At 44.0% G+C, this 25,570-nt stretch overlaps 2 protein-coding genes across 10 annotated transcripts in view; one reads left to right on the top strand and one right to left on the bottom strand.

Moving 5' to 3' along the window:
• The window catches only part of ARHGAP26 (Rho GTPase activating protein 26), a 204,690-nt gene that overhangs the window by 143,433 nt on the left and 35,687 nt on the right, over positions 1-25,570 (bottom strand). The gene's annotated exons all lie outside the window — the stretch shown is intronic.
• Positions 14,390-24,013, top strand: LOC144327056 (uncharacterized). Its single transcript, XM_077925258.1, has 3 exons — positions 14,390-14,764; positions 15,855-17,016; positions 24,005-24,013. The coding sequence occupies exons 2-3, from the start codon at positions 16,132-16,134 to the stop codon at positions 24,011-24,013; spliced, it is 894 nt and encodes a 297-aa protein (XP_077781384.1). The 5' UTR covers positions 14,390-14,764; positions 15,855-16,131.

Below are 25,570 nucleotides of genomic sequence, written 5' to 3' on the forward strand. Positions count from 1 at the left end.
CCTTCTATCCATGTAATAATTTGGGCTGCACCAAGGGGTAAAAATGTTCATTCATTCAGGGCGAGGACAGGAAGCACAATTCTTACTTTTAATTTGCTTGGGAATTTGCTTTGTGACATCAACACACTGCAAAACATGCTGGTAGTTGCATGACATTGTCGTCATCGTCGTCATCATCATCATCATATCTCTCTCCCCCTCCCTCCCTCACAACCAACACACAGTGTGATTCCCAGTGGGCTCACTGTTCCCAGGAATATGTCAATGCAGTGGAAGGATTGCAGGAAGGAGGGATAAAGTGATCAGTCAAGGAAGGGCAGCAAATGGCTTGGGGAAAAGATGGGGGCAAAAACTTCAGAAAACGACTAATGGCTCACAAAGCGAGACAGGTTCCTGTATGTTTTGACCCACAATAAAAATGAAAGGAAGGTTAATTTGTTCATCCCAAGAATCTGAGATTTAGTGGCTTCTAAATATTCTTTAAAACATACCAACACACATATTTTACATAGTAGTTACTTTCTTAGAATCTCAGTTTCCTTGAAAGTGATTTTTGCAAACACATGGAAATAAAATTAAGACCAGTGTCATTTCAGGCCTCAGACTGCACACTTAGAGAGGCCCCCCCCCCCAAAAAAAATATTTTTTTTAATCCTCATTAATATTTTCCATTATTCATCTGGTTTTCATGAAAAGAAGCAGTTTTTCCTTAATGAATGGAAGAACTCAATTATAAAGTTATTCAAGAGATCCTTAACCAGAGCTGTGGAGGGATTTCCACGCAGAAACACAAATGAAACAGGATATAAAACACACACCCACACCCCCAAAAATGCTTGCACAATCCTGACTGGTCAAAGCTAGATAAAACAAGACTTTACGAGATCATTACAGATTTGCTTCTGACATGTCGCCAAGGGAAAGGCAGTTCACAATCGGAGGCTAGCCAATGCCTCTACATATAATTAAGTTTGGCACGCATTTAAGTTTGGCAAAGCGCAGGCTAATATCCACACAGTGCTAAACTTGTCACATGGACCTGTCACAGACCACCTTGCTTTTACGGAATGGATGCAGAACTCCCTGGCTTCAATGTATGAGTGAGAGATCTCACATGTTGCAGCATGCGGGAGTTCAGATGAAGAAGGGAGGAGAGGTGAAGCTTTAAGGGCCCTTTCGAAGAAGGTGCAAAAGTGACAAGAAGCTAGACCTAACAACTCGTCTACTTTAATTATGATTCAGGTGATGGTAGTTCTTTGGTTTCTTTGTGTGTGTCTCTCTTTTTAAGGGCTGTTCTGCAAAACACAACATGCATTTTTCGACAGAATCATGAAAGGGAACTCCCCTTTTTCATTTACAGGAAAAGTTTGAAAAGGGTACTTCTGCAATGTCTGAGTTTCAACACATTCTGAAGTAATTGCTGCATCACTGTGTTTTTAAGCATCCACCCCTACAACTTCCAATGCTTTAAACAGGCATTAGAGAGAAGAAACAGAACTACACTTATAGCACCTACTGCGCTGTAATGGGGGCGGGGGTCATAGCAAGGACACAAATTGGGCCTTAGCACCAGAGACGCAGGTGGCGCTGTGGGTTAAACCACAGAGCCTAGGCAAATTGGGCCTTAGCACCAGAGATGCAGGTGGCGCTGTGGGTTAAACCACAGAGCCTAGGACTTGCCGATCAGAAGGTCGGCGGTTCGAATCCCTGTGACGGGGTGAGCTCCCGTTGCTCGGTCCCTGCTCCTGCCAACCTAGCAGTTCAAAAGCACGTCAAAGTGCAAGTAGATAAATAGGTACCGCTCCAGCGGGAAGGTAAACGGCGTTTCCGTGTGCTGCTCTGGTTCGCCAGAAACGGCTTAGTCATGCTGGCCACATGACCTGGAAGCTGTACGCCGGCTCCCTCGGCCAATAAAGCGAGATGAGCGCCGCAACCCCAGAGTCGGTCACGACTGGACCTAATGGTCAGGGGTCCCTTTACCTTTACCTTTTACCAGAGAATACTTCTGCATCATTTTATCAGCCACGGCACTTAGGGAGTTGCATGCACCCCAGCAGAAAACAAAGTTTCCTACAGTGAAATTGATTGGTCAGCCGAAATTTCTTTTCTTAAATGCACAATTATTCAGCATTTTCATCAAAAGATAGAAAATAATGACTTCTTCACGGATGTATTGGGGGTTTGTGGGGGTAGAGAGAGAGAATACCCTGAAAGACAATAACAAAATTAATGGATATCTATTTTTACAAAATGTTTTTGAGTATTATCAGGTGTTATGAACATTAAAGAAAAGATTTGCAAGACCAGTGATCTCTCACTCCAGCAAGTTTTGCTAAAATATTTAAATGTGAACTTTTGGAAGAAAATAGGGAATTTCCCTAGAACCATTGCTGGGTTATTTGTTTTACTTCCTGACATTTGCATCACTCACTTGCTCCATCAGGGAACTCTCAACATGGCATACATGTGGCTCGCTAGTGGAGTCTCAACCAGGCTCTGACCAGAACCAGATCAGCAAGGTGGTGGGTATTTACACCTTCATACTATACCCTGGGGCCTGGGACTTGAAGGAAAATCAGTTGGTGTACACACACACACTAATCTGCAAGTAGCAATTGCACTCCCAGTTTAGAACTTCAACTTCCACCTCTTGAACAGATTCCTCTTGAACAGCAGCCTTCCAGAAGTTGTGCAGCTACAATGTCCACCAGCCCCAGCCAAAGGCTCCCCAACCCAGTGCCAATGGCTATGAAATCACATTTGCCTGTTGCTCTCTGGGCTGGCCTCTTCTCAGTTTTGCAACCCAGCATGCCCATTGAAAACAATGGGAAAGGTGGTTTAACTCCATAGCCAAGAATTCATAGTTATCTCAGTAAGATAATAAGCAAGTATATTCTTCTAGTTAAAAGTCATTTCAGAACTGTCCTCCTTCTTGGAAGACACAAGATCTACCCACCCTGGAAGAATGGCAGATGAAGGTGATGGACTATATGGAACTGGCGGAAATGACCGGCAGAATCCGAGACCAGGGAGAAGAGTTGGTGGAAGAAGATTGGAAGAAATTTAAAGACTATTTACAGAAATACTGCAAAATTAATGAATGTTAGAATGATGTTGGATTGAAGTTAAGTGGTTTTCAGCAGTAATGTTATAAAGATGTGCAAAAATGGATTGTTAACAGGTGATAATCTAAAGTTATAATATATTAAGATTAAAGATTAGGATAAAAACAAAGAGGGAAAGGATTTGCTGAACCAACTAATTGAACTGGATACAAAAAAGGGAGGTGTGAGGAGGTCTGGGGAACAAGCAAATGAAAGATAAGATACGGAAAGATTGAATTGTTTTTAACTGTTTTTACTTTGTATTTTTTCTTTTTCTTTTTTCTTTTTGTAATTTTTTGAAAACTTTAATAAAAATCTTTAAAAAACAAACAAACAGAACTGTCCTCCTTCCAGGACGGCTCACATACAGTACAGTGGTACCTCGGGTTAAGTACTTAATTCATTCCGGAGGTCTGTTCTTAACCTGAAACTGTTCTTAACCTGAAGCACCACTTTAGCTAATGGGGCCTCCTGCTGCCACTGCGCCGCCGGAGCCCGATTTCTGTTCTCATCCTGAAGCAAAGTTCTTAACCTGAAGCACTATTTCTGGGTTAGCGGAGTCTGTAACCTGAAGCACCTGTAACCTGAGGTACCACTGTATAACTGGATTATTATTAACATGGCCACAGGGTACAGGGTTGTAAAAGAGCCATAAAGCATCAGGGTTAGGCAGAAAAGCTTGCATAAAAATTCCTGCAGAGCAGGTTGTATACACTGCGGCATCCAGATCCATTAATACTAATTATAGTAGTTTAAAATGCAATAAAATAGAACCGCCCAAGGATATCCTTCTCCAGCAAGAGATATCTCTCCAGCAGGAGAAACTCCCCTTTGTTTTAATCATTAAGAGGGTAACTGGCCTAAAGCAACAAAACCGCTGTTCAAGAAAGAGAAAACTGCGCATCCTCAGAGAGTTTTCACTGCATAGGTGTTGGACAAGACTGACACTAAACAATGGCTTCTCTCTACCTTCTTAAACAGAAACTGAAGGAGAAACTCCCTCTGGAATAGACAGCTCAATTTTTACAAATTTAATCAACTCTGGTAATGATTCCTCCTTTGCACCAACACTAAAGGAGAAACAAGGGACCAAAATAATGTCTCTTCCTTAGCATCCTCCCAGCTGAACCTATTTAGATAAGTGTCATGCCGGGCTTCTCACTCTATGTGTGGATTACCAGAATATACTGAATTTATCCCACAAGCCAACATTTGTGTGCAAGTGGTGCCCCATTTCACAGTCTGTCTGAAGGAACTGACTTGGCTCAAGACCAGTTCCAGGTTTTAGCAACTACTAGAGAAACAGAATCATGTTGGATGGTATCATTACTATTTCCAAAACCTTGCATTCCAACACTATTTCTTCCTCATGACCAGCTTCCTTCCCTCCAAAATCAACTGCAATCCTTCAAATCAAAGCATGCTGCCGAATATCATCTAACAAAGATTTTCATTGTGCGCCAGGAATAATAAGGCTTTTAGAACTGGGAGCTCATCTCTCCCTATAGGGCTGTCATATTTGCCCCAACAGAATTGATTCTGCACACGCTCATCCTTCGAAAGTGCATAGTAACTAAACATCAAAAGGGAGGAAGACTTTCCAATTGGTTTCATCTGAAGATTTCAAATGGGGAGGAAATATTACAGAGCAAAGCAAAACAACAAATACCCTTTCAATACATGTTTGTGGCAAATATGATAGATAAATGAGTAGGGGCAAATGTGGAGAATTGGCTGCTTCAGAATGAAAGAAGAAAAACACAGAAGACTTCAAATACAGTACCCATTTCTTTTCACACAACATAAAAGAAAAACAATTTGAAGGTTTGCGTTCCACATACAGTGTCAAACTTTTGGTCTATTCAGCCTGGCACTGTCTATGACTCTTCAAGTTCTCTGGCAATAAAAGCACTGCTCCACAACAGTGACCAGAGGAGGAATGACCGCTGGGGGGAATGCAGAGAGTAGAAACACAATAAAACAAGCCTCTCTCATACTGGTCTCTGCAGCCACAGCAGGCACTGTAACCTTCCAACAGTTTGACTTCACCCCCAATGGCGCATTCTGCCATTGTCTCACGAGACAGACAGATGCCAACCAGAGAGTCAGTTAAAAGAAGCAGCCAGAAACTGAACCTGGAATATTATGCATGCAAAGCATATGCTCTTTGCCACTTTGCTGAGAAAGCAATTTCTTTGTAATGTGGTATTGTTCACATTTTTTCCATGTAGCAACTCTTTTACGCATGTGCCGTACATGCAAAATCTGAACTGTATTCAAATCTTGCCCACTCAAAAATATGTGTGTGACATTCAGTGAAGGGTTGTACAGCATTTCCAATGACGTTGTCCTGTTAGCACAAGAACTTCCTCCTGTATAACAGGATTTATTTTTCTCCTCTCCCAAGCGCTCCTCCAAATCTACTCCAGGGAGGGGAACACAGACCCTTGGGGGGGCACAGGGAGAGTAAGTCCTATTTTGAAAGTGGAAGTCCTAGCCTAATGGGATGACTTCATTGGATAAAACCCTAAGACAGATTCTGGACTATGGTATCAGGAATTACAAGCAGTACACAATTTACACGCAGAGAGCTTTATCTTGGCATGGCATTGAGATAGGCAAGAACATGTGGGGGGTGTCTTTAGAATCCAAAGAGTTGGTCCACAGTATTTTCCACGGTAGGGGGTACAATTTCCATTGTCCAATTAGTTACACTGGGCATAAATCCAGGACATCTGGTTCAAGACATTAACATTTTATTAGGCATTACTGATGCAATGAGAAGCCAAAATCCATTTGAGACACGACTGACCTCATTATCTGATGCCACTTTTATTTTCACCCCCTTCCTCCATCAATCAGGTTAAAGAAAAATCAACTGCTGTTTAGAGCAGCAAATCTCCCTTTTGGGGGCTGGCTTTTACAAATGTGTGTCTGTAAAAAGAAGCACACAGGTTGTGCTGCCATTGAACAGGACTTATTATGCATCTTGGATGAACAACTAACTGCAGTCAGAACACTAAATCGCCACTAGAAATTAATAAGGTTTCTTCGTTTTGATTAAGAAAGTTTGTGGATAAGTTTTTAGAACGAGACAACCAATGGCAGGACTTGTGGAACTGCTTAATGGTATTACTGCAAATATCTCACGTAAAAGAGACAATAACCGCTACACTAAACTGGCAAAAGCCAAACAAACATGAGAACTTCAAGCGTGCTTACTCAAAAAGGAGCATGGCTCTGTAAGATGCACAGATGTTATTTCTGTACTTCCTTTCAACAAATTACAGTGAGTTGCTTAATAGCCTTATATTTAAAACAGGAAATACACATCTTCCAGAGTTTATCCTTCCTTCCCTTTCTTCCTTTGAAGTCAGAAGGAATGGGAAGTTGAAAATTCATTTGCAGCAAAGAAAGTTAAAACAGTCTTTTAGCATAATCACCCACCAACACAGAGCCTTCTGCACCATATTTTAACCAGATGAGTACTGTGGTTGAGAACTGTAAACTATTAGAAGTGATACCACATTTTTCCATCCGTCTACCAGGCAATGGAAAGCTGGAAACAGTCTGAGGTTTCCATGTCAAGACCATAGCCATTGGGGCAAATTGATTTAGAGTAAATAGGGTACTGGACCACCAATCCCAGTCTGTCCATAGCCAATCTCCACTAGCTTGCTTTCCTACTTTCAACCTGTCCAGGGACTGGTACTGTATCCAAGCCTCCTCAGCAGGGAGAAAGATGGAAACAAAGATAGAATTAGTTGGCAGTTCTGCTACAGTAGGTCTCCAAACCTTCTAAGTCTGCCAGTCTCAATGGGCACCAACTACTATTGATCATAGCACAAAATAGAGCATGGCTTCAGAATGATGGTAAACAAATATTCACAGGTTCTCCTTGAGGACTTAATAATATTAAAAGTTAGACCTAGTTTGATGAAAGGTAGTTCAGGTCTACTCAAATTTCAAACAAAATTTCATTCCACAATTATTTCAGCATGATTTCCTTGTTCCTCTAACTGCATTGAACACTATCCTCTTGTTCCTAGGAGGCAGAGATCAAGGGAGCAACTCAAAAGACTAGAAATAAATTGGTTCCATCGACTGAACCATCAGCACTGGCTTGTCAATACTCACTCTGTTTAGGGAATGGGAAGATTGCAAGGAGAAAAAGCACCTGTAATGTTTCAACTAAAGAACCACAAAAGCTCCTCCTTATCACCCAGTGATCATAGCTGTTGGAGCACATGTTAGGATACGCCTTTTCCCATATGTTACACTCTTAAAACAGAGATTATATTTTGAAAAGTAGACTGGTTATTGCTTATTTGTAACACTGCGCTTTGGCACAATCTTTTGTACTGGGGCTGACACTATCATGCATTCAAAGGTCATGTGAGAAGGTCTAAGGGCCATACAAGTTAGCTCCCCACGACCATGAAACTCAGCAGCTATGCCTACAGCTCAATCACATTTGGCGCATGCACTAATCCACCCCCTTGCTTAGAAGAACTCTATGCACAACCAACAGTACACAGTGGCAGTGTGGAATGGGGCTAGCCCACACAGATCCAGACCCCTTCACTTCTTCAAACATGTGAAGGGATCATATGAGCCTCTCTTTAATTAAACTGCAAAGCACATCTTGAATCACCATTTTAAGTCCTACAAACTGAGTTTTTAGTATACACAAGCAACTTTCTTCTTCCTTCTTGCCTCTCTCTCCCTCTACCTCTCAGTTCAACAAGAGCTTCAAAAAAAAGATATATGTGAAACTCAAAAAGACAGCTCACAAATTTATGATTTTAAGGGGTCCTTATAAAAAGGTATTGCAATACTATTCCTAAGGCAGGTGGGGATTAATACATGCATCATTCAATTTGTTGTATGTTGCCTTTCCAAAAAAAGTGCTCAAGGCAGCTTACAATATTAAAAAATACATAAAAATCACATAATTACAAGTGTAACGAAAGTCATGAGCAATAAATAAAACATCAAAAAGTACATAATCAAATTAAATATTTTCCACATAAATCATAATAAGAACTAAAATAAAGATACAAAAATAATAATATCAGTAACAGCAACAACTCCCGCTGCCCAACAAAAACGCATAAACAAAGCACCAGCTTCAGCTTTTGTAGCTGGAGTCAGTCCAGGCCTCAGCCTCCCAGACCAGGTAGAAAAGGGCTTGCAAGGCAGGGAGGACCTTTTGTTTATACACACTCTCCTACATTTAGCTCATTTGGAATTCAAACTATTAGGAAGTTTTGATATCTCTAGAATTTCCAATATCAGGTCTGTCTTTGTTCCATAAAGTCACCGTTTAAGTCACAGGAAAACAATGAAAAAGGAGAAAACCAACTTTTGCAAAGTAACAACAACAAGCTGACTAATTAGACATGTCAATTTCCCAAACATCTCTGTTCCCAAACCATATTGTAGCTCTACATAATAGATACAGTTTCTTAAGATTTTAGTGACACACTTAAGGAAGAAACTAAACAATAGTTCAGGAACATCCTTAAAGAAATATACATTGCCAGTAGTCTGAACTCCCTCACAGTTGGTCAGGCTCATTTTCCCAAAAATGGGCATGGGATTTTATATACAGTATGGCATGTTTAGTGACGCGGGTGGCACTGTGGGTTAAACCACAGAGCCTAGGGCTTGCCGATCAGAAGGTTGGCGGTTCGAATCTCCATGGCGGGGTGAGCTCCCGTTGCTCGGTCCCTGCTCCTGCCAACCTAGCAGTTCGAAAGCACGTCAAAGTGCAAGTAGATAAATAGGTACCGCTCCGGCGGGAAGGTAAGCGGCGTTTCCGTGCGCTGCTCTGGTTTCGCCAGAAGCGGCTTAGTCATGCTGGCCACATGACCCGGAAGCTGTACGCCGGCTCCCTCAGCCAATAAAGCGAGATGAGCGCCGCAACCCCAGAGTCGTCTGCGACTGGACCTAATGGTCAGGGGTCCCTTTACCTTTACCTTTACCTTTATGGCATGTTTAACGTGTGGTCTTTCTACCACATAGGTACCTTTTCTGAAAGAAATTCCTTATGACTAAAACTTTTTTTTTTTTTTTAAAGTCCTAAATTACACCTTGTATAAAATCTAGGAAGGCCACTGGGGGCGGGTCAGATAAAATGTTCTGTGGGCCAGAATAAGCCACTTCACTTTCTCTATTATAAACCAATTCTGACTACAAGAATAGGTTCCAGTATTCAGGAGGGTGGGGAGCATATAAAATATGTTATGGGCATACCAACTGCTCCATCATGCCAAACCCTATAATGAGAAGTAGATGTTGGGGATTTAAAGCACATGGGCAGCTACATACAGAACCCTTCTGCTTCTCTTCTTCCCTTCCCATCTATGAAACAGCTTCTATCCATTCCAGTAGGGCTTCAAGACCAGAATTAACCCCTATCAGGAAGAGCACCGGAAAGGAAGGAGGCAACACTCCTTAAAAGGTGTCTGAAAATCACCCCCACCTCGTTTTGTAGGGATTTGTCAGCAATCCAGTCCTGACACACAATTTGGCTGCTTCATATCCAGCTTGGCCCTGAAGATACAAAGAATCTGTGATTCCGTTTCCATTCCTTAGCTCCAGGTGCATTCCATTGTGAAACTGGATTGATATACTACAGGGGTAGGCAACCTAAGGCCCGGGGGCCGGATCCGGCCCAATCGCCTTCTCAATCCAGCCCGTGGGCGGTCCGGGAATCAGCGTGTTTTTACATGAGTAGAATGTGTGTTTTTATTTAAAATGCATCTCTGGGTTATTTGTGGGGCATAGGAATTCGTTCATTATTGGGGGTTTTTTCAAAATATAGTTCAGCCCACCACATGGTGTTTCAGTCCACGGCTGAAAAAGGTTGCTGACCCCGATACACTAAGTCCTAAAGGTTTGGGGACCTGGGCTGTGTACGCACTGCACCTTTTAAACACATTTAAAAAAACAATGTTTTCCTCAAAGAATTCTGGGCACTGTAGTTTAGCCCCTCACAGAGTTCACAGACTACATTTCCTTGAGGGAAATGCTTTGAATAGCCTTTAAAGGTACAGTGAGTATACAGCCCTGGTTACCTGAGGGAGCAGCTTCTCTCAAATCGAGCTGCTCCTTCACCAAGATCCACAGATCTCTCCTCCACCAACAATAGGCACCAGCCTTGCCTATCTTTTGGAGACTGCAGAAAGATTTCTAAATGTAACCTATCATTTTTCTGTTTTTATTACCTAGTTTTCAGTAGTAAGTTTTCTGTTTATTCTACTGCATTATTTAAATCTGTTGTTTTAATGTATTCTGTACACAGCCCTAAAAAAAACCCCTGCCTACAGCTATCTAAAGATGCACTGTACATATTAAAACAATGGAAAGAGCAAAAAGCATTGCAGAACTTCAAGCACAAACAGGTAAAATGCTGTGAAGGTCACACAAATGCAGCACGGGACACGTAAGCAAAACACTTAGCCTTCAAGTTGCAGCATGAGTAGACAGAGAGAGCATCTCAAAGATAAATTCTACGCACCCTTTGCACTGAATGGTACAACACATGCCTCAGTGATAACTAGGAAACTGGAGCAAGCAAGCAACAGAGGACAGGTGCAGATTGATAAATGCTACCATGCTTGCATCTAAGCAGGTACCAGTGTTAGGGGAATGAGGGAAGAGAGAGATGGAAGACAGCGCTGTCTTGATGCAGTGAAGAGAGTATGGGAAAGGAATAATTCATTCCCTGGCTGACTTTTTGACCCTACCAATATTTATTAGCGCTAGTTGCAAAGTGAAAGCAATACACATTGCAAAAATCTTCCCAGAGCTATTTATCTGGCCGAGTGAAGCCCTCTAAAGACTTGAAAGCAACAATGACTCACCACCAGATCTTCCCCCACTCAGCTGTCTCCTACTTCTACCCCAAAGTTGAGCTATGCAACGGAGTGTTTTTTATGTAGAGCAGCTGTGAAAAAGCCGGCAATGCGCTTGGAACTTCCTAAAGCAAAAGCCTTGGCAATGCAAGGAGAAATCACAGTAACAGCAGCACATGCAAGCAGAACTGAGTCATAATCGTATCAGCCATCCAGGCCTCTTGCGAGCGCTCCTGATTACCGGGTCCAAGTTGCTATCCATTTTAAAAACGGAAAGTACAATTCCAGCTCAGAATCAGTCGTGACAGAATATTCTAGAAATACTCCAGTTTCCATAGCAATACAAGGCAATGCAGAACTTAAAGGAGGAGCACTGGGTGTTTTACACACCTCATACCTGCATATTATCAACTCTCTGCTCACTTTAGTCAGCTGATTATGGCAACCTAGGTAAAGGTAAAGGTACCCCTGCAAGTACGGGCCAGTCTTGACAGACTCTAGGGTTGTGCGCCCATCTCACTCAAGAGGCCAGGGGCCAGCGCTGTCCGCAGACACTTCCGGGTCACGTGGCCAGCGTGACATCGCTGCTCTGGCGAGCCAGAGCCGCACACGGAAACGCCGTTTACCTTCCCGCTGGTAAGCGGTCCCTATTTATCTACTTGCACCCGGGGGTGCTTTCGAACTGCTAGGTTGGCAGGCGCTGGGACCGAACAACGGGAGCGCACCCCGCCGCGGGGATTCGAACCGCCGACCTTTCGATCGGCAAGCCCTAGGCGCTGAGGCTTTTACCCACAGTGCCACAGTGTTTAAAAGCTTCCTGCTGCAATTGCATTAAGTGATTCTACTTGCTGGAGGGAACCATTTGAGTGACGATCTACAAACCATCTCCTAAGAATCTAGGAATGGATATTTCCCACAGAGGACTGTTTCCCGCTACATTTTCTAATACTAGTCACCACAGTCAAAGCATGTTATTCATACCAAATGTAAATAATTCCGTCCAAATGCTGATTAAACAAATGCTTTATATGTGCCTCCAAAAAGATGTTCCAAAAAGTTATTCAGAAGAAGAAGCATGTGGATAATATAGATAGCCAACACTATTTTTTTAACTGGAGTATTATATTAACTGCACCAGATCAGTGAACAAGTGAAAACTGAAACGGGGGGGGGGGGGGAATAGCAATATCCTTAGACAAGTATAGAAACTAGGGTTATTCTCAAGCTAGCTGCTATAAAATTGCATCATCTCATCCTTCTCTCATGTCCTTTCCCTACCCATCTCCTTCATAGCTGAAGTGGCTCATCTCCTAGCAACATCAGTGTAACAAAAGCATCACCCAAGAATAAGTAATGCTTCCAACATCTTGCTGCATTTGGGTCTTTTTTTCATCCAATTTATCCCTGCCGTTCAGGTTTCCACTAGCTCCAAAACAAAAGGAACTTAGGGAAGGCATTTTATTGAAAGCTTTACCCTGTAATCTTCAAGGCCTATAACTGAAGGAAATAGCACAACTTTCCACCCTAAATCATTTAAGGTTTAACGTAGTTGCTCCTGGCTTCACCAGTCAACAAGATTCTCAAATTCTTCTTGGGACTGCTGTGAAGACGAGAACGATCTGCAAATGTGTCGTTTTTCAGAGCAAGAGGAAGTATGCTATTTAAAGAGGCTGAAATATTAAAAATATTAGATCTTATTAGGCTAAGCAAATCTAAACCCAAAGATCTGATAGGGAGGGTATTTCATACAAACCAACATTTCCCAACCTGGTGCCCTCCAGATGTTTTTAACTACAACTTCCATCAACCCCAGTCAACATGGAGTTAGGAGTCAGCACTGGGAAAGTAAAGACTTGAGCTAAACCAGAAAAAAAACTTTAAATGGATGTCAAGCCCAATCCTAGATATGATTACCTCAAAAGTAATTCTATTAAGTCCAGTGGGACCCATTAAAGTTCAGTGGCAGTGCTCATAAACCCAATTTTTACCTTTCTCCCAATAAGTGGGCAGAGGAGAAAGCCATTTCTGACTATAGGGAGGAGAATGGGGTTGCGGTCTAGCCCCTCCTCCCAAGCGCGGGGGCTAACCTTGGCCCCCGCGAGAGTTGGGGGAATCCCTGGGCGTGCTCGGGACCCCCGCCTGCCTATCGGCGGGCCGGGGGGAGGCGTGGCTTAGGGTATTTTAAGCCGGGCACGCCCAGGGTCCGCCCTCTTCACTCCCGACCAGCTGAGAGGTCAGGTCGTCCTTCTCATCGCTGCGACCACGTGGATCAACAGAAAGGGACCTTCTAGCAGGGAAGTGGCTCGTAGCTTTATTCTCGTGCTGTGCGCTCTTCTGCATGTTGCCCTTGACGTCCCTTGCTCCTGTGTCGCCTCTTTATCCCTGCACGATCCCTTCCTTCTGCCTTCTGCCGCTACCTCCCTTCCTCCCTTCCGTCCGTGAATTCTCCCTTAAAGCTCCTCTGACATGTGTGCGCGCGTTTGATTTGTGTATCGGTTCTCTGTGAGGAGCACCTTGGGTATTGCGAGTGGCAGCCAGCCTTTGCAGGCTTGTTTATTCTTTTAAATACTGCCACGTAAAGCTAGGAAGCAGGGGAACAGATTATAGAGACTGTTTGAAGGTGTGCGTTACAGCACGTGTGTGTCTCCTTTGTTTTGGTATCAGCTAGCCGGCTCAGTGATTCAATTGGGAGAAAATGATCTCGCTTATCGCAAGGCGATCGATCTGAGGTGGCACATTTTTGATGATCTGACCGAGTTGGTAATTGCATACCCACATGTCACAATAATTTGGTCCTCGTTGCTTGAGAGGAGGACATGGAGAGATTGCGTGAGCCCAGTAGGGGTCAACAAGGCGAGAAAGGTTTTAGAGCGAGCGGTGGAACGTAGAGTGGCAGCTCTGGGCGGGTTCGTCATCAGACACCCGGGCATCCAGTTCAGCAACGAGGCCCTCTACAGAAGGGATGGCGTGCATCTGTCAGATGCAGGGAACGACCTATGGTTGGGTGATATCATAGCGGGGATTAGGTCCTGGGTTCAGGGGTTTACATAGGAGGGCGTAGGAGTTGGTTACAGGTTTGAAGGTATTGGCGGCGAGCTTTGCTCGTGTGGCGGTTAGGCATTGGCTGGGGTTCAATTGTTATGCAAACGGATGGGGGGGGAAGGAACGCCATCACCTTCCCCCAGGAAATGGGGTAGTCCGGTACAGGACTCCGAGGGGCGTTGTCTTGTCCGAAACCTACCTTGGTAAGGGCCCCCGGCACGCCCCAAGCGGTGACACCCGTGGGATCCTAGTTGGCGTACTCCAACGGGGGCCTCCCACGGTTAGTGTTAACCCTTCCCGGACATCATGCCGGGTAGCGGATAGGAGCCAATGCCTAGGGCCAATACCTTCAATTCTCTAATCAATAAAGTTGTGGCCGGGGACTTCCGGCGAGGCAGCATGGCGGCAGCAGCAGAAGAAAAGAGCTCCTGAAGCCAGCCAGAGTAAAAGGCTCTGGTGACCGATTCCCGGACCCCCCAGAACTGCTGCTGCCAGCACTGCCAACGGAGAGGAATTGGGGGTGCCCGGGCATCTATCAAAGGAGCCAAAACACCCCCCCACGACCTTGATTGAGCCGGAAAGGCACCCGACCCCCCCCCCAACAGCCGAGAGGAGCTCCAAAACCCGGAGGACAGTGGAACTAACGCAAAGAGGGAGAAAGAAAGGGAGAGAGAGGAAGAAAAAGAAAGAGAGAAAAAGGAGCCCCAAATTTACCGTTGCTGCCCCCATCTCTGCCGACGGGAAAGCAGAGGAGAGGTAGGTGAGCACGGTGAAGGCAAAATAGGCTTCGGGGAGGAAGGGAAAAAAAAAACAACGCACGTGGCTGAGCCCTACCGGGAGCTCCAGCGGCAAGGAGAACACAGAGAAGCTGCATAACAAAGGAGACCACAGAAAAGAAAAAACAACCTTCCCCCCCCCTTTTTTTTTTTTTAACACCCCCTTTTTTTTAACCCCTTCCTCCCCCTCCCTCCCTCCCTTTAAAGAAAATATATATATACATCTTTCTTATCCCTCCCCCCCCATATACCTACTTTTACCACTTTTCTTTTTAAAAGAGGGGCCACTGCTGCTGCAGCCACCCTTTATTTGAATCTTTACTTTTATTTCTATCTTTTCTACTCACTATTTAAAGACACACTTTTCCACACACACATCCTCAATTTAAACCTCATTTTATTTCCACCTCAAACCCCCCTCTTAAGATTTAAAATGGCAGTATCCAGAAAACAGCCCTGAACCATCACAGGCCATTTCCTGGGACTGCCACTCCGCCCCAGACTTTCCACTCTCTTTTACCTACCCTCTTTTACCTATACTTTACTCATTAAAAATAAATAAATAAATAAATAAAAAGCTCTATTTAAAGACACCCCCCCCTTTTTTTTTTTTTTTTTTTTTTTACCTTTAATTCTCATTTTTATCTTTTACCCGTACATTTTTGGTTGCTTTTCTGCAGACGGAGAGTGGTGGCGGTGGTTGGGGGGACATATTATTATTATTTTTTAAAAGACAGAGCAGAGCCATACAATTATTCTTCTTTTCTTTCTCTTTTTAAAGCTCTTGTTCGCCTGCTCCTGAGGGGGGAATCTTTCGCCCCCAGCTACGACCACCACTCTCTTTTAAAACAAAAATTTCCTCCATATACCCATTTGGAGAACAAAAAATAACTGCATGGTTTTGTTTGATTTGTTTTTCTTAAGAATAATATTTCCCCCTGGTTATTGTTGTTATTTTTTGCTTGTGGGAAAGTAATTAAAAATGGAGGAAAATTAAACATATACCCTCTAATCTCTTGCATCTCTACCTGCTAACCCCCTTCCCTTTATATGAACTGTCTGTCCATTAGTCTACCCATCTCTGCTTACCTGCCCCCCCCCCGCCTCGGCGGCACCGCTGAGGCATCTACAGAAGCCCTAGAGAAGTTCTTAAAACACAGGCTAGAAGTGACACAAATGACCACCTAATCGAAACGCTCTGTAAAAGCCACCAGCCAACAAAGCCTGATCAGCTCAGCAACCCAACAATACCCAGGAATCACCACTGCCACAACTCCTAACCATCACACGCCCAACCCCAAGAGGACGCCAAGCCAACCTCAAACCAAAACCATCAGGGAGACCGAGATGACACCAACCAGGGAGATGGCAAACAATGCTAAGATGGTAGCTCCCCTTCAAGATGATGACCACCCAATAACGAAACGAGATCTGAGGGAAATGGAAGCACGATTAGAAGAAGCACTGAAGGCCACAATGGCTCCCATGCAGGTACTAATCAACAATCTAACCTCCAAAGTGGAAGCTCTAGAGAACAAGAACCAAATGCAAGAAAGAATAATAGAACAATACCGGGAGGAGAACGCACGTGTGAACAAGAAACTGGACGAACTGGTAAACCAAATGGAAGCAGAACACAACGAGATGAAAATTAAGCAAGCCGACCTTGAAGACCGCAATAGACGTTGTAACATCCGCTTCCGCAACTTTCCTGAAAAAACAGAGGAGAAAAGCCCAGCGGACCTAATTATACGCTGGCTGAAAAACACAATCCCAAGCCTGAAACTTGAGGCAGAGGACTTGGAGAGGGCTCACAGAGCCCTAAAACCTATGCCAAAACCCAGCGCCCCCCCAAGAGACATCATTGTATGTTTCACACGCTACCGAAAGAAGGAAGAAATATGGCATCAACTCAGAAACTCAAGCAACCTTCGATATGGAGAAACCCCCATTCTGGCCTTACAGGACCTATCGCAGGATACCCTAAACCGGAGGAAAAGCCTGCGCCCATGCACCCAGCGTCTCCAACAAGCAGGGATCAAATACCGATGGGGCTTCCCCTTCCGCCTCATTGTAACAACGAACACAACACAACACATGGCTACCAACATACCCGAGGCCCTGCAACTACTAAAGAACCTTGAACTCGACCTCCCGCCGGAATGGAAACCAACAAACCCACCAAGCGACAGCCCCAACCATGAGGAAACAACAGCAAACAACTGGACAATGGTACAGAAGAAAAAGATACAACAGAAGCGGCGCAACAACACAAACCAATACAGGCAAGCATCATGCTCAGAACCGTCCCGCCGACCATACGACACAAGAAACCAGACCAAGATCAACCAAACCAACTCATCGCAGATGGACAACCCTACAACAACAACAACCCCGGCTGAAAGAAGCAACCAGGAAAAAACCACAAACTGAAGGACTGGTGATTTCCCCCCCTTTTTTTTCCCCCTCCCCCCCAAAACATAGATTTAGTTAACACCATCAACACCCCCCCCAGCCCCGCACCCCCACAGAAATCCCCACCCCAACACCAGTCCATACGACCTCAACCACATTCCCCATCACCCACACCTTCAACATCCTCATACTCCATACTAAGGAAAAACAACTCCAACCTTAATAACACAACCCACAATCAGGCTAAAATCTGATACCCAACCAGCACTATGGTGGCACCAGAGCGTACCAGCACCCACATCCCCACCCCAACACACCAACAATGTTGCTCATAATACTGGCAACACTGCTTACAAACCTTATACCTGACAGCGACGTTACAAAGTCACTTCACACTGTCTCGCTGATCACCCCCTATCGCAGACAACAGGGGGGACGGCCTGTCCTTGAACACGGCCTTCCACACCAGCTGAGACCTAGGACCAACTGGCTAAATGCCAGATGGCCCAAAATACCCCAAACAAACACCTATATGACTACATATAGGAAACTCCCTACAACTTACCCCCTACTCTTTAACCCAAATCTCACTCTAATCCTACTAGCCCCCCACCCACCACACCCTAGGTCAGCGCAACCCCACTGGTTCTTTAAACAACACGAAGAGAGAGACACAAGACAACCCGAACGGGTTGGCATGGAATCGCCCCACATAATAGATAAACAAAATGGCTAACCTAAAAGCAATTACATTAAACGTGAGGGGGCTGGGAAACCCCATCAAAAGAAAACGCATCACCTCATACATAAACACCATGAAACCACACATCACCTTCCTACAAGAAATACACAATCCACCCAAAGGCAGCAAACTCCTGAGCGACCCCCGCTTTAGTCAACAGTGGGTCGCACAAGGCTCAGGGAAAGCCCGTGGTGTAGCCATAATACTCAGTAGGGACCTGAACTTCACTGCCACAACAGTCCTCAAGGACAAAAAAGGCAGATTCATTTTCGCTAAAGGGACACTAGATGGCAAAATCAAACTGACAATCGGCTCCATATATGCCCCAAACACGAAACAACTAGAATTCTTCCAGAAAACACTAAACAAATTCCTCTCCTTCTCTGAAGGGGAAGCAATCCTAGGAGGGGACCTCAATCTAAATATGAAAGGTATATCCCTGAAAGATATCCACCCCACAACCCCATGGGCAACCTTCCTCCGAAGGAAACCCCCAACAACCAGGAACTCTTACAAGTTACTAAAAATGCTAAAAAACAGGGGTCTCTATGACATTTGGGGTGAGCAAAACCCGGGAGACATCAGCCATACATTCCAATCGGGACGCCATGATACAGTGTCCAGACTGGACAGCATTCTACTCACACAGGGTCTGATTCCCTCAGTAGAATCAACAAACATAGGTAACATTAAAATCACAGATCACGCCCCAGTAGAAGTCACTGTTAAAATAGGAGAAGGAACACAAACCACCCCATCCTGGTCCTTCAGTCCCATCCTAACTACAAACAAACAAATTAGAGAGAGTCTCACAAAAACCCTCCAAAACTACTTCAAAGAAAACGATGTAAACAATACAACAACCCCCCTCCTATGGGACGCAATGAAAGCGGTCACCAGAGGAGCTTGCATAAAAGAGAAAACATTCCTTAAAAAACAAACCTCCTCAAAAATTAGCAAAATAGAACAAGACATCACAGCCCTCTCATCACGCTACAAACAAACAGGATCTAAAAAACTCCTCAAACTTATAGAACAGAAAAGGAGAGAACTAGACTCCTTAGAAATCAACAAAACAATGATCAACATTCTATACTCTAAACAACGTTTCTATGAATATGGAGGGAAAAACTCCAGAATACTAGCAAATAGATGTAGGAAAAAAGCACTCAAAACAAGAATACACTGCATCACCAAAAAAGACGGCAACATAACATTCTCCCCCAAAGAAATAATTTCAGAATTTGCAGAATTTTACTCCAACCTATACACCTCCCATAACCCACCAGAGAGGGAAATCAAAAAATTTCTAGCAGGACTGACCATGCCTACCCTAACTGATGAGGAACAAGAATTCATGGATAGCCCTATCACCCCAGAGGAAATAGATGCGGTCCTCAAAAACTTGAAACCACACAAAGCCCCAGGCCCAGACGGCTTCACAGCAGAATTCTATAAGAAATTCAAAGAACCCTTGATGCCCTACATGACCCGCCTATTCAATGACATCATAAAAGGAGGCCCCATCCCCAAAACCTGGACCCACTCCAAAATAGTCTCCATCCCAAAACCACTAAAAGACAGCCTCAAAGTAGAATCATACCGCCCAATCTCATTAATAAACCAAGACTACAAGATATTCACATCAATCTTGGCCAACCGCCTAAAAATCTTCCTACACAAGTTAATAGCCCCAGACCAGACTGGCTTTGTCCCTGGCCGCAATATAACAGACCCCATCAGGAAACTACTGAACCTGATCGAACACAGCAAGGCAACCAAACTCCCATTGACAATTATGTCCCTAGACATACTCAAAGCCTTTGATTGCTTGGAGTGGAAATACATATTAGCAGTACTAACTAACATGAAATTTGGCCCCAACTTCCTACAAATCCTCAAACAAATATACTCCCAAGCCTCAGCAAAATGCAGAACTAACAATATGGATTCTAACACTATAGCTATCCAAAGAGGCACGAAACAAGGATGCCCACTGTCTCCCTTCTTATTTATCCTGGCTCTGGAACCCCTAGCAATCCGCATCCGAGCAGCCACAGACATCAAGGGAGTGGAAATAAAAGGCAGGACCTATAAATTAGGGCTCTTTGCAGATGACCTAATGGTCACAACACCAGACCCCATAAGCACAGCAACCTCCCTAATCAGAGAACTCAACGCATTTGCAATGGTGTCGGGCCTACAGGTAAATTTCACAAAGTCAGAAGCTATGTGCTTCAACACCCCTCCTCACACCCAAAAAGAACTCACGAAGGTCACCAAAATAAAACTTTGCCACACCAAGTTCAGATACCTAGGGGTACAAATAACCAGAAACCTCAATAAATTATACCTCCACAACTACAAGCCCCTGTGGCGACAAATTAACAAAGACCTAAAGAGATGGAATAACATGAACCTCACTCTCTCAGACAAAATAGCCATGATCAAAATGATCACACTCCCAAAACTAACCTACCTATTCCAAACCCTCCCAATCTGGATCCCCTCAACCCAACTTCACAGTTGGCAGAGAAAACTACACTCTTTCATCTTCTCACATAAAAAACCAAGAATAAGCCCCAAATACCTGCACCTCCCCACCTCAGAAGGAGGATGGGGAATCCCCAACATAGAAGCATATTACAACGCCAACCAAATACGCCATATAATCCCATATATACTAGAAGATGAGACAAAACAATGGGTACACCTAGAGAAGGACACAATTGAAAACACCTGCACCACAACATACCCACTCCTCCCAAACAAACTAAAGAAAATTCCCACAACACTTAACAGGTACACACAGACCATGCTCAAAGCATGGAAAACACAAATAGGCAAACTATCCCCAACCCCATCCCCACTAATCCCCCTGGCATACCACCCATTATTCCACCATGCAGCACAAAACCTCCAGATAAAAACCTGGCGAACCAAAGGCTTGTATCGCCTAATAGACTTTTATAAAAATAACAAACCCTTGTCAACACAAGAAATACAAGACAAACTAGAAGACACCCAAATGCCCTGGTTAACACAACACCAACTACATGCCCTCTTAAACAACCCAACAGTAAAATCAGCAGCAACTAGGCCCCTGACAACCTTCGAAAACCTCCTCCTAACAACAAAGGGAAACGGTAAAGGGATGGTATCCGCAATATACAAAATACTACTCCAAAATCTCGCAAATCCCCTAGACGCAATCAAAAATCAATGGGAGAATGACATAGGCTATGAGATAAACCCCACTCAATGGACCAGAATGTGGTCTAAACCCCCCTTTAAATCCATATCAACGAAAAGAAAAGAACTCACACTGAAACTCACCTACAGGTGGTACCTAACACCAAGGAAACTAGCGCTAATACACCCAGGAACCTCACCAAAATGCTGGAGAGGGTGCACCTCCACAGGCACATACTTCCACATGTGGTGGGAGTGTCCCAAAATCCAACTATTCTGGACAACAGCCATACAAGAAATTTGTAAAATAACTAAGCAAGTAATAGACACCACCCCAGAATTGGCCCTACTAAACATCTTCCAAGACAACAATGCCCATTTGCACCACAAAGAACTCATAACCCACCTGCTCTCAGCAGCCAGAAACACCATAACCAGACACTGGAGAGACCTGTCAGGAGTAAGCATGGACCAATGGTATCAAATAGTATGGGAAACAGCCCTACTAGAAAAATTAACTAATAAACTGAAACTGACACGGGGACAAACAGAAGAAGATGCCTTCACCCCGGTATGGCTCCCCTTTATCACACACACAGCCCAACAGGACAATGACAATAATCCACCAACAGCATACAAATCAATATGGCTAACCTGATCCAAAACACCCACCCACCTCACTCACACACGAAAACAAAGATCACCACAGCCAATCACAAGCAAACAATCACACCCTAGGCCAACCCCAACCTCTCTCACCACCAAAGGAACACAAGTGAACAACACAAGCACGCTGACACCAAACTCTACACACATTAAACATAATAGAAACACCGCCACCCAATCCCACCCTTATCCATCTTCCCTCTCTCCACCCCCCTTTCTCTTTTCTCTCCTTTTTTTATTTTTATTTTTATTTTCTTCTCCCCCTAATGCCTCAACAAATGAAACGGATTTGTAAAAATGTTACATGGGGAAAAATATATATGAGGCACTACACTTCTGTAAAACAAGAAAATCCTTAATAAAATATTTAAAAAAATAAAATAAAATAAAATAAAGTTGTGGCCATTTCATGCCCATTAAACTTAAACATCGTGTCCTGTGTCTTTCTTTCTGGGGGAGGGGTTTTGACACGCAAAGCCATTTCTGACTATAGGGAGGAGAATGGGGTTGCGGTCTAGCCCCTCCTCCCAAGCGCGGGGGCTAACCTTGGCCCCCGCGAGAGTTGGGGGAATCCCTGGGCGTGCTCGGGACCCCCGCCTGCCTATCGGCGGGCCGGGGGGAGGCGTGGCTTAGGGTATTTTAAGCCGGGCACGCCCAGGGTCCGCCCTCTTCACTCCCGACCAGCTGAGAGGTTTTCCCATCCCACCCACCCTTAGACGTTTAGGTAGCCGTAGGTAGTCATGACCTTGCTATGGACTTCGGTTGGTCGCCGCAAGGGGCCTGGTAGGAATTTTTCCAAGTTGGCGATCTTCCGCCAGTTGGTTTTTTCGCCTACCTCGTAGCAAACCGTCACAACTTTCCCTGTATTGGCGGTTAGGCATTGGCTGGGGTTCAATTGTTATGCAAACGGATGGGGGGGGAAGGAACGCCATCACCTTCCCCCAGGAAATGGGGTAGTCCGGTACAGGACTCCGAGGGGCGTTGTCTTGTCCGAAACCTACCTTGGTAAGGGCCCCCGGCACGCCCCAAGCGGTGACACCCGTGGGATCCTAGTTGGCGTACTCCAACGGGGGCCTCCCACGGTTAGTGTTAACCCTTCCCGGACATCATGCCGGGTAGCGGATAGGAGCCAATGCCTAGGGCCAATACCTTCAATTCTCTAATCAATAAAGTTGTGGCCATTTCATGCCCATTAAACTTAAACATCGTGTCCTGTGTCTTTCTTTCTGGGGGAGGGGTTTTGACACGCAAAGATTATTTCCTGTAACAGACTTTGAGATTCTAATTGTTAGCATATTTATTACTAGGGAGTTGGCCTCACTGAACATAGTAGGACTTATGTCTGAGTAAACATGCATAGAAGCAGGCACTATTTGCATATTAATCCAGAGCTTTAAAGCACTGCTGCCATTCTGAATGGAGTTATCCATGTAAATTTCTGACTGACTGGAGAGAGTTATGGTTGCAACTTCAGAACAAAACAACGGTTTTACTGGTGCAGTACAATGTATTAGAACAGAGATGAATGAATCGGAAGGAAGGGGAATGTAATTTTTCAAACCTGTATTAGAGAATTTAAACTAAATATTTGGAAGCAGCATAAGCAAGATCAAAATTTGTGCAGCTGTGAAATGTGCTGTAGATGATAGATTGAGCAAAAGGAACTTCTGCATTTCACGAGAGACAGCAGCATCCCTAAATAAAGATGAAGAACATTAGGTCAGCACATAGTACAGCAAATTATTTCATCATTTAGCCAGACAGTCTTTGGTAATTGTCATAATTTTATTCCAGTTCCAATCTGTACAGAACATTTTAGGAGGTATAAGGAAATTAAATTAAACCCTATTGTTTGCCGAAAGTCTCCTTGTGTGCGTGCACACAGAGTTTTTCGTTGCTGTTTTTTTAAAAAAGCAAGCAGTCTTGTTAAAAGAAGAAGGGAATAGCAAAGAATAGCTTCTCTCTTATGGATCTTCTTAATCTATGTAGGTGCTGGGAAAATGGAAAATGCAAATATCTGGAACACCCAACAAGTAGGTTGGTGAAAACAATGGAAAGAAATGAAGAGTTACTTGGGAAACATCTCTCATTCCTGCTTAATTGTTGTTTTGTGAAGACCTGAAACTTTCCAGGCCAAATTTCCTGTGCTCAGCTCAGTAGCGGAAATTCTCATGATGTCTTTACTCTTGCTTTTTCTATACCCAGAAAGTTTAAAGTGAGGCTGAAATCATTCCCCAGCAGCAGCAGCAACAAAAAGACTCCAGAAATCGCCAAATCTTGGTACTTAATCCCTAAGGCTCAAGGTAGAATGCAAAAAATCCCAACAGCAAAAAAATCACAGGATTAAGATCTGATAAGTGCCTTGCCTGAAGTAGTCCCTGCATTGCCTCTGTCACCAATGCTCATTCCTCAAGCCAAAAGAATTTCTTCTTTAAAAACAATCAAAATAATGAATTTGTAGTATTTACACAGCAGATGGGCTTCTGTAGGCAACTCTGAAGATTAAAGGACTACAGATTTTTACAACTGAGGAACTTCCCAAAAAAACAAAAGCAGGCATAAGAAATCTAGAGCACAGCAAGTGAAATACCATGCCCATTGCACCAGCAGCTTACATGTACAGTGGCACCTCGGTTTAAGAACAGCCCTGTTTACGAACTATTCGGTTTACAAACTCCGCAAAACCGGAAGTAGTGTCCCGGTTTGTGAAAATTACCTCAGTCTAAGAATGGAATCCAAACAATGGAAGGGAACCGGCGGCGGGAGGCCTCATTAGGGAAAGTGCACCTCGGTTTAAGAACGGACTTCTGGAATGGATTAAGTTCGTAAACCAAGAAACCACTGTATTCTAGAAAATCAGGATTCTAAAACGTGTGGGGAGCCTGCATAGAGCAGGCGTCCTACTGCAAACAGTCCCCCACAAACTAAAACTCATTCTTTAGTAGCGGGGAAGAGCAATTAACAGAAGTCAATAGCCGCTAATTAGAGGAAGCCCCGAAAGGAGGCCAATCCTCTGTATTAAGAGACAGACAAAGAACAAGAGCATTCTAATCCCAAGGCCTCTTTTCTGCTTTTAAACAACTTTGCTAGAACAACAGTTCTCTTACAGGGCACCCAAACTGCAGAAGAGGGCATGAGCATACTTAAAAAATGCAGGAGACTTAAACTGTCATCTCACGAATGGCACACATAGTATATGTGGCTACTATTCTGCCAAGGAGGTGCAACACTACTGCAGTATCTGTGAAAGCCTCTGGAGTGCGTCGAAATGAGTTCATTTGGACTATATGCAACCCAATGCGGCGTTGTTTGTGCAAAGGCACAGAGCAGTCAGATTATCACTAAGAATCTTCAGAGTTCATGTACATCACAAGTGCAAACAGGATAGATCCTTTTTAATTTAAATACTGTCATGTTACTACTATTACTACTGCACTGCTGTCCTCGAATATGGAAAAACTCTCCCATTCTCCACAATAATTACAATTCTTTATACAATACGGAGGCAACTGCTGTCACATACACACGCTTAGTTGGGAATTAACACTTTTGCTACACAGACTGGCAACCTAAATCCTGTAAAATGTTTGTCGGTGCCTACAGGTGAGCACCTATATGCAAATACTAGCAGCGGGGTTAAAAAGATCCATATGAACTCGATTCAACATACAGTAGTACATCGGGTTAAGTACTTAATTCGTTCTGGAGGTCCGTTCTTAACCTGAAACTGTTCTTAACCTGAAGCACTACTTTAACTAATGGAGCCTCCCA

Source organism: Podarcis muralis, chromosome 2 (genome assembly GCF_964188315.1).
Source record: "Podarcis muralis chromosome 2, rPodMur119.hap1.1, whole genome shotgun sequence".
In the NCBI taxonomy this organism is placed as follows: Eukaryota; Metazoa; Chordata; class Lepidosauria; order Squamata; family Lacertidae; genus Podarcis; species Podarcis muralis.

What these genes read in the sequence shown, in the direction of transcription:
- LOC144327056 (XM_077925258.1), top strand. Translation starts at nt 16,132, where the DNA reads ATGACACCAACCAGGGAGATGGCAAACAATGCTAAGATGGTAGCTCCC.